Source organism: Salvelinus fontinalis, chromosome 33 (genome assembly GCF_029448725.1).
Source record: "Salvelinus fontinalis isolate EN_2023a chromosome 33, ASM2944872v1, whole genome shotgun sequence".
Classification (NCBI taxonomy): Eukaryota; Metazoa; Chordata; class Actinopteri; order Salmoniformes; family Salmonidae; genus Salvelinus; species Salvelinus fontinalis.
Window position 1 is genome coordinate 20,980,263 of NC_074697.1, and position 10,161 is coordinate 20,990,423.

A 10,161-nucleotide genomic window follows, 5' to 3' on the forward strand; every position below is an offset into this window, starting at 1 on the left:
ACAAACACTTAGTTTCTTCTCTGCACGACTTTCACACTGATGGAAGCTTTATCGATTTCTTTAGTGTTTGTGTTCCCCAAAGCCTGTAAATAGACAACAATAGGAGAGGGGGGATGAGGCTGTACTGCTAGCGCTTTTCTTATGGCACTGTTGTTCTTCCCATAAGATGGCACTACACAAAACGCAACAATACAGGCTTGCTGCCAGCAGCCGGACTCATTCACTGCTAAACAAGAGAATAACGAGGCAATCACTTTGCAAAACCTCCATTGGAAATTAACACTATTTCATACTGGCTCTTTCATTCTCTCGCTCTGTCACTCACTCCCGCTCTTTAATTTATGCTGAAGTCCCTGCTTCAATATTTACACTTCTAATCATGGCAGGGAGTTGCTGTAGAAACCGGTTATTTGAATGGGGAGAGGAGACGGTACAGTAAGTGCTGGCTTGGGGAGGGAGATCTAGCCTGGGAATGGATGGCTCCTCTTGTTCGGTGCCATGGAACTCTGCTGTGTCCCCTGATAGTGTGGAGAATAGATTCATAGACAGTGAGTACATTTATATGCACACTAATCATTCAATATTAATCTGGTTATGCCAGTAGTCATGTCCTAATAATTGGAAAGATTGCTCAGAAAACCTGGTTTTAAATCGGCGTATGCTTAGTTCAATTTTGACTCTACATTGATTTTTAACCACTTCGTTCTGCTTATTTTAATCGGTGTAAGGTCAAATCAAACAAAGCATACAGCAATTTCAAACACCTGGTTTTCTGAGCAACCTTTCGAATTATTAGGACTTAAACCTCTTAATCGGCGTTTCAGTAGAGAATGGTGCCGGAGGGGGTGGCTTTTTTTTTCTCTTCCTCACATTGTTTATCTCATCTTGTACATAATGTTGCTACTACTGTCTCTTATGACCGAAAAGATCTTCTGGACACCAGAACAGCGATTACTCACCTAAGAACTGGACAAAGATTTTTTTCTTTATATATTGCTTTGTCTCAACAAGGCCCAAATCCTGTCTTCAGCGTAAACAAAAGGGGGGGGGGGGATCTACTCATCGCAGATGAGTAGGTAAACCACCACTTCCCTCCTAATTGGCCAACGTGCATTGGAAAGCAAACTGGACGATCTATGATTTAAGACTATCCTACCAACAGGACATTAAAAATGAATATTTTATGTTTCACCGAGACTTGCCTGAACGACACGGACAATATAGAGCTGGCTTCTCCGTGTTTCGGCAGGGCAGAGCAGCTACGTCTGGTAAGACGAGGGGCGGGGGTGTGTATTTGTCAAAAGCTGCTGGTGTGCAATTTCTAATATTAAAGAAGTCTTGAGGTATTGCTCTTCTGAGGTAGTGTTGTCTACAGCTTATGAGGTATTCTATCTACCAAGAGTTCTCATCTATATTATTCGTAGCTGTCTATTTACCACCACAAAACGATACTGGTACTAAGACCGCACTCAACGAGTTGTATAAGGCCATAAGCAAACAAGAAAATGCTCATCCAGAAGCGGCGCTCCTAGTGGCTGTTTCGCTAGCACAGACTGGAATATGTTCCGGGATTCATTCAATGGCATTGAGGAGTATATCACCTCAGTCACCGGCTTCATCAATAAATGCATCGACAACGTGACCGTACGTACATTTCCCAACCAGAACCAATGGATTACAGGCAACATCTGCACCGAGCTAAAGGCTGCCGCTTTCAACGAGCGGGACACTAATCCGGATGCGTATAAGCAATCCCGCTATGCCCTCAGGCGAACCATCAAACAGGCAGTGTCAATTCAGGATTAAGGTTGAATCCTACTACACCGGCTCTGACGCTTGTCAGATGTGGCAGGGCTTGAAAACTATTAGACTACAAAGCGAAACCCTGCCGTGGGCTGCCCAGTGACGCGAGCCTACCAGACGAGCTAAATGCCTTTTTATGCTACCTTCGAGTTAAGCAACACTGAAGCATGCATGAGACTACCAACTGTTCCGGACGACTGTGTGACCACGCTCTCCGTAGCCGATGTGAGCAAGACCTTTTTACATTCACATTCATAAAGCTGCGGGACATATGGATTACCAGGATGTGTACTGCGAGCATGCGCGGACCAACTGGAAAGTGCCACGACTGGCATTTTCAACTTCTCCTTGTCCGAGTCTAATACCTACCTATCGTTCAAAAGTTTGGTGTCACTTAGAAATGTCCTTGTTTTCCATGAAAACATACATGAAATGAGTTGCAAAATGAATAGGAAATATTGTCAAGACATTGACAAGGTTATAAATAATGATTTTTAATTTAAATAATACCCACAATTCACAAATCGAACCCACAATTGCTGATGCTCCAGATACTCAACTAGTCTAAAGAAGGCCAGTTTTATTGCTTCTTTAATCAGAACAAGTTTCAGCTGTGCTAACATAATTGCAAAAGGGTTTTCTAATGATCAATTAGCCTTTTAAAATGATACACTTGGATTGGATAGCACAACGTGCCATTGGAACACAGGAGTGATGGTTGCTGATAATGGGCCTTTGTATACCTATGTAGATATTCCATTAAAAATCATCCGTTTCCAGCTACAATAGTCATTTACAACATTAACAATGTCTACACTACTTCTGATCAATTTTATATTTTAATGGACCAAAAATGAGCTTTTCTTTCAAAAACAAGGACTTTTTCTAAGTGACCCCAAACTTTTGAATGGTTGTGTACATGCTTCAAACAGACCACCGTAGTCCCTGTGCCCAAGAAAGCGAAGGTAGCCTGCCTAAACCATTACCGCCCGAGGAGTTGATCGTGAACTATAGGAATAGGAGGGCCGAACAGGTCCTGAAGTGGATTGGGTCGAGTGTTTCAAGTTCCTTGGTGTCCACATCCCCAACAAACTATCATGGTCCAAACACACCAAGACAGTTGTAAAGAAGGCACAACACCTTTCCCCCTCGGGAGACTGGAAAGATTTGGTATGTCCCCAGATCCTCAGTTCTACAGCTGCACCATCGAGAGCATCCTGACAGGTTGCATCACTGTCTGGTATGGCAACTGCTCGGGATCTGACCGTTAGGCACTACAGAGGGTGGTGTGTACGGCCCAGTACATCACTGGGGACAAGCTTCCTGACATCCAGGACCTAGTAGGCGGTGTCAGAGGAAGGCCCAAAAAATGGTCAGACTTCTCTCTGCTACTGCACGGCAAGCGGTACTGGAGCGCCAAGTCTAGGACCAAAAGGCTCCTTAACAGCTTCTACCCGCAAGCCGTAAGACAACTAATCAAATGGCCACCCGGACTATCTACATTGACTCGGTACCAGTACCCCCTATATCTAGCCTTGTTATATACATTTGTTACTTTTGTAAGATTTTTTTATTCTGTAAATATTTTATCAACTCTTTCTTGAACTGCATTGTTAAGGTCTTGTAAGTATTTCAAGGTAAGGTTGTTGTATTTGGCGCATGTGACAAATTTGATTTGATTGCAGTGGTGCATTTGCTCTGCACATGTGCCAGCACTGGGTAGCGCAAGCCTCCCTGTTATGCACGAGTGAAGTGAGCTTGGGAAAAACAGAGTATGAATCTTAGAACTAATTTTCACTTACAAACTCGGAATCACAACTCAGAATCAAAAAAGGGCTTCGTAAAAATAACATTGTCAATGTGGTAGAAATAATATTTTTAATTGGTGATTTTCTGCATTTAAGTCCCATCAGGATTATTAGGGAAATCGTTATTTTGCAAATCATGTAAATGGTTTAAACTATATTAATCTGACTATCCACAATTGTATTGTTTGTGGACTCAATGTCTTGCACAGTGGTGTAAACCCTTTCTGGTACAGTGCTTTAGAGCATCAGACTCAATGTCTCTGAATAGATACTCAGACAATAGCGCTCATATTCTTACAATGCTCATGGCTAGGTTCAGACTTTTCTAAAGTGTGTGTGTGCCCGTAGGGTCTGTGAGTAATCAGGGCTATAACAGGCTTTATTATGCTGAGGACCAGAGTGTAGAGAGGCACTGCAGGGATCGGTGGTTGAATGGACTGGAGCGTTTGGTTCTGTCTGGAGATCAGGGGCTAGATCATTTGGTTCGGTCGGGTAATAACGCTCCAGCCCAAAAGGAAGAGTGACATTTCTACCGTCATCTTAGTTCAGTGAGCAATTGGATTCAGCTCAAGTCAATGATTTCCAATTTGAGAGGCTGAGGCTTGCCCTTTCTCTCCCTCCTTTCTCTTACTCATTGCTCTTTCCATTCATTCTTTCTCACTCTACCTGTGATGTTCTCTTGGATTGGTCAATGAATTAGACTCAGAGATGCTCCACTTCTACGTAGTCACTGTTGTACGTACTTTCCCATGCGTACTTATTGGAAAAATCAGTCACGCAGACGTTCCTTGTCAGGATGAGGTGCACATTTTATGCATTGACACACACACACACACACAGGTCTTGTCACAAGATGGTCATTTTATACATTTGCCCCCCCCGCACACACACACATTATACATGTACATCACACACACACTCACTCCAAATCACGAGGTGGTCATTGGAACTGGTGCACAGTTTGAGATGTTATCCTTCTCCACACGCTTCACTGACAGTTCTCCATATTGATTAGATAAGCTCCCAGTCTGGAGTCAACAAGTCTGTTCCTCACTGAATATCCTGACGTCAGTTCTATTGGCATCACTCCTGGCTGAGAGGAAACGAGAGCTGGAGGCAGAGATTGATCCGAGACACAGATGGAGAAGGAAACTGGGACAGCAGGATCAAGATACCTTAATGCGTGTCTCCTGAAATTACACAAGTGGGTTGAACACACACAGCACACTTTTTGGGTCACCTGCATCCAGTAGCTCTGAAATAGCCTGGAGGATGGTGTCAGTGAAAGGGACCAACCTGTTACACCTCAATGCACCAGTCAGTCTGCTTTCTTCTCACACAGAGGGGGAGAGAGAGCTCTGTTGCTGTCCCAAATTCCCCTGCTCCCTCTATCTCAGACACTTTGTACTGGGACTGCTCTGTGTATTAGTCATAGGAAGGTGTGTCTACATGTATGTGTAGGCCTATATGTAGGTCATCTGTTACCACTTATATACAAGCCTAATGCATGCTACTGATCCTCCCAGAGCTATAGCCCCTGGGTAGGTAGGGTAGGACCTGAGCCCAGGCCTGAATCAGAGTCCCTGCGGGGGGGACAGGAAGAGCAGGATGGAGAGTTACTTTCTAGTCCATTTAACTGAACCACTTCCAGTTCATTTGCTTCCATTAATACTTAATACCTCCTGTCCTGTTTTTGCTTTTTCCCCCATGTTTGAAGTATGATTTGGGTTTTCATGAGCTCACATGGCATGCAGTCCAGCACGCCAAGGCAGATGTGCTGGTTCAACATGTAGCTGTTATGGACTCCGTTGGGCTCTGTGTGTCTTCTTCCCCCTTCCTGTCCCCTTTGTCCTTGTTTTTCTCAGGACTATTTCAAACTAAGCATGACTCTCAAAAGATGAGCACCATACACGTTTCTCCATGCAGGCACACTCACTGGCGCAGTGTGGTGTCTAATAGCTCAGCCAGACAGTTGATGCACCGAAGACAATAGCAGGTTCCTGCTCAGATTCCCGCTGTTTGACCCGCTATTTGACGGCACCATTGGTCGCCGGACGGCAACATTTGCGCCAGCTGGGTGATTGGACAGTTTCCAGGAAGCAGCATCATAATTATCATCCCTCCTACAAAAAAGTATGAATGTATGTACTTGTAAGTCGCTCTGGATAAGAGCGTCTGCTAAATGACTTAAATGTAAATGTATGCAATTCCCATGGCTCTACTGAATAACATGCTATGTTACTGTTCCTTGAAGTGGTTTACTCAACCCAACGCCTCGCAAGTTTCTTTTTCATCTTTGTTCATTTAAGAACATGAATTATATGATGATGAAATGGTGAAATAGATCATGTTGAGTAGTGTACCAGCAAGCCTGCGTTGGTATCACAACCTTCCTATGGAAACATCTTAGTGTAAAATACAGGAGAGGCTAATGTTAGTGTGTCTATATATCTTACTGTGTTGTCTAGTGGTCACGTAGCTACAAGGGCACCAGTCCATTTAGAGGATTCCCTAGGGTCCTCCTTGACACCGTCCACCCTGTCTATTCAAAGCCATGTGGCCAGTGACTCAACAGTGAGGGAGACTGTGTGTGGCGAGCCCCTGAGTATCACCTTCACACAGATGCTCAGGAGAGTGTCTGCTCTGTCCAGTACAAACACATGGTCATGGCAGGTGGAACGGTCAAGCTGACGTCCGTGAAGGGCGCACTCATTATAAAAGTTTGTGTGTGTGGGAAGATCTCTCTGACAAACACATGCACTTAAAAGCTCTTCTGAGGATGATATCATATTGCTCAGTCTACACTTATATTAAATGCACTCCCTCTGAAATAGCATATATTACATCTGTAAATGTATGTAAACATTCATATTTTTTTACCCCGTTTTAAAGTCCTCCTCTCCTGTCTGTCACAGCGGAGCCCCTCCCCCTGATGGACCTGTGCAGGCGAGTGGCCAGGCTGGCTCTGGGGCGGGACCGAGTCAACCAGATAGACACCCTCCCTCTGCCAGAGACCATCAAGAACTACCTCCAGTACCAGTGAACCTACACTCACCAGGACAACGAACTGCTTGACGACAGCTACATTTCACTACGGTCAACCACAAACAATTGAACCCTGAACCACTGGACATCTACTGAGGATGATGATGGTCGGGAGGAAGCCTATAATGGAGTTGCGAGTTTCCTTTTAGGATTTGTGTCCATTTTGAACTCCATTGTTTCAATTTGCTCACTGCTGTCCCCCAGATGGACAGATGAGCGATTGATGGACAGAGGTGGATGGGCTTGAGACTGGACTCTAGCAGAAGTGTTGGGCTATGATGCTGTCTTCTCATTGGGTCTATAGCGTGGAAGCTTCTAGAATATATTCCTGGAGGAACAGGGCATTTTGGGGATGATGCACAGTTACTGTACATCTATAGACTCTCTGGAAGCCTCTCTGCACATGTAGATATTTAGACTCTAGCAGGCTCTACTGAGGCTCACCAGCCCCTAGCCACAGGGACGCGAACATCGTTCAAAGCATGCATATGCAAACACTAGCTCATGCTCCGAGGGGCTGTTTTCAGTGTGTGAGGTTTTATGCATGTGTGGGTTGGTGCGTGTCGGCCTTGCTCTACAACAGGCACCCCAAGACATCAGTCTGACAACACTGCAGCCCTGATATCTCTAGTCCCCTGCTGCACTGCACCTCCCTCTCAACTGGCAGTCTCCCTTTATTTATCAGTGGGTTTCATTGGATCCATGACTCTGTCTGGGTGAGTGACTGGGTGTGCGTCCACAGTGGCACCCTATTTCCTACATAGTGCACTGCGTTTGATCAGCTTGATCAAATGGTGTGCACTATGTAGGGAATAGGGTGCCGTTGTGGACATACATGGCATGTTGTCAGTCAGTGTGATGTGTTTAAAGCTGAGGTTGGTCTGAGGGCCAATCTGCTGTTACTGTTCATGTGCCTGCTCAGCGAAAGCACATCTCACAGGAGACCAAAAAAAAAGACCTGCTGCTTTTTTCCCTCTTTCCGTTCTTATCCTGATGGTGACTATTCCTTTAAGTATATTGTTCTGTTTTTATGACTGGGGGTTTACTTTGTTTCTGATTTTTGTTTTCTATGGTTTTGAGCTCTATTTGCCGGACAGGAAGTGACCCGGGTGAGACAGGAAGTCTCGCTGAGAGAGACTGATCGAGGAATGTGCTGCCATGATAATCTTTTAAATGTGAATAAAACACAAAGAAACTGAACCAAACACGCTGGTGTTTTCTGTCCAGTTGGACCTACTGTCACCTCAGTATGCCAGTGTCATCCAAATGAATGGAAGCCTCAATGCTGCCCAGCACATTCACAACACTATGCCTTTGAACCAAAAATATAGTCATTCAGTTATTTCACTGTGACTTAAAGTATGTCGCTGTAGTTGGATGCCTGTGTTTGATATTTAGTCAGGGACGTTTTCTGAAGCTGATGTCCCATGGGGCAGGCTTTGAACAGAGAACAAAGCCTGTTCTGTGATCACAGTTCAGACAAAGCAGCTTTCCCTGACCATTCAGAAAACCCTGTCATGTTTTACAGCATACATCTGTCTGTCGATCATATCAAGATCACAGCAGGACAGCAAAGTGCTACTGATGATTTAACACAAGTGGTGTTAGAGTTCAGTTGTAAAGAAGGAAACATTTCCCTAAATGGTTACAATCATCCTATAGGTAGGGTTACCTGCCCATTACCAGAAGTGTACATAACCTTGTGTTATAGCAATTGGCTCATTTGCCCCCCCCCCCCCCCCCTCCCTTTCCCCTGTAACTATTCACCAGGTCATTGCTGTAAATGAATATTTTTCTTGTCAACTTACCTGGTAAAATAAGGGTTACAAAAAAATGGATCTCAGGCGAAGGCTTTAGTGCTGAAATGTAAGAAGCAAGGATTTGAAGGATGAGGAAGCGCTTCAGGGCATGATGGACACAGCATCACAGTTTGAGGCTAAGACCAGGCATTGGAAATCAAATATCAGTTAAATGAGATCATCCCTGCCCTTGGGATTTAGTAATTAATTTACTCCCTTGCGGAAAGGTAGGATCAAATCAGGATAAAAGCTGGTGCTTGATCTGTCTAAAAGGGGCTTATCCTTGATACACCCCGTTTCTTGACAGTTTGTTGTGGCAGCTTGATTTGAGCTGCGCTACTATGCTGATTTACAATTGAGCTCTTATATCCTGTTGACTGGGGTATAATCTTACAACAGTGGCTATTGGCTCCCTCCCTTCCCTCTCCCCCTACTCAACCCATTTATTTCTCCCTACTTCTCACCCTCTCCAACCAGTTTTCCATCATCGTCCATATTATTACTCTCTGCACTCTCCTGTCCTTTACCTCTTATGCCTGTACTTTCCATCATATTCATCACGAAAGGTGTAATCTCTCCCCTCACCGGTCTATTCTACTGCCTTCACACTCTCCATGATGCCCATCAACATTCCTCCTTTCACTCTTCTTTGCTCCCCCGTCTTTACCTCACTCCCTCATTCCTTTCCCTCCCTCTCATCCTGTATTGAGTGACATGGAGGGAGGAGAACTGTAGCAGTTGAAGGGCTGTTGTCTTCCACAGAGGCTGCATGGAGGGAAGATGAAGAAATGTATAATTCCTAAAAGAAAATCACCTTGAGGTTTGGTCTTATCTCCTGCAGAGTTATGTATTGTGGTCTGTTTCTCTCAGATTAAATGAATGAGTGCTTGACTTCTCAAAGCGACTTTTCTTTGACCTATTTGAATGATCTTTAAAAAGGTACATAGTCAATCTTCTAGACAAGGTGCACACACTAAACAGAAAATAGCCCTTTACTCACTTTAGGTAACTGTCAATCAAAAACGTTTTAAGAACCATGAGTCATTGCAACCAGTGAAGGGGGCAGTGAATGTGGTCAGTGCAGGCATGGAACGGAATTGGCAGAACCACTAGCACTTAGAGGCGTCCAAATAAAGGTCAGCATCCCTCAGCGCATGGCCGTCATCACGTCTCTTCTTCCCAGAGCTGTGTTGTGGTCACATTCTAACAGACACACATTAACCTGTGAGTAGACCTGGGGGCGATTGTCTACTCAAGGAAACAACCGAAGCGACGTGGGAAAATCACAAAAAGTCCAATGGCTTCCTGAGGTACTTCGAGGGTATGGACTAGGGAAGGAAGACCATGAGAGACGAAGGAGCATTTTCCTTTTCAACAAATGCTGCCACATTGAAAAGAACATTACAGGACATTGTTGCTGTGATGTCAATGAACTGTATGAAGAATGGAAAGTACAGGCACATTGTTGGACATTTCAGTGAAAAGAGCACCTCACTGGTTTGACGTCAATGTTGTGGTCCATGGTATTGTGATGGTAAGTCTACTGAAAGGACGGGGCATGTCATGTATGGAGATGTAGGATGGTTGTTGATGTGAATATCCTCCATCTAGACCCTGCTGACAAGTCACTCTTTTAGCCCCTGCTGAACGCCTGCACTGACTCTCGCCCACGGTCATCCACACACCTGTGTCTAGCAGACTATGTC

General features: G+C 44.6%; 1 protein-coding gene across 2 annotated transcripts in view; it reads left to right on the forward strand.

The window, feature by feature from the left end:
* LOC129831801 (SPRY domain-containing SOCS box protein 4-like) overlaps positions 1-7,861 on the forward strand; it is a 41,998-nt gene extending 34,137 nt beyond the window's left edge. For both annotated transcript variants that reach the window (XM_055895262.1, XM_055895263.1), the window contains exon 3: positions 6,527-7,861. In XM_055895262.1, coding sequence (XP_055751237.1) covers positions 6,527-6,654 — 128 coding nt within the window. In that variant the 3' untranslated portion in view covers positions 6,655-7,861. The remainder of the gene's footprint in view (positions 1-6,526) is intronic.
* The last annotated feature ends 2,300 nt before the right edge of the window (positions 7,862-10,161 follow it).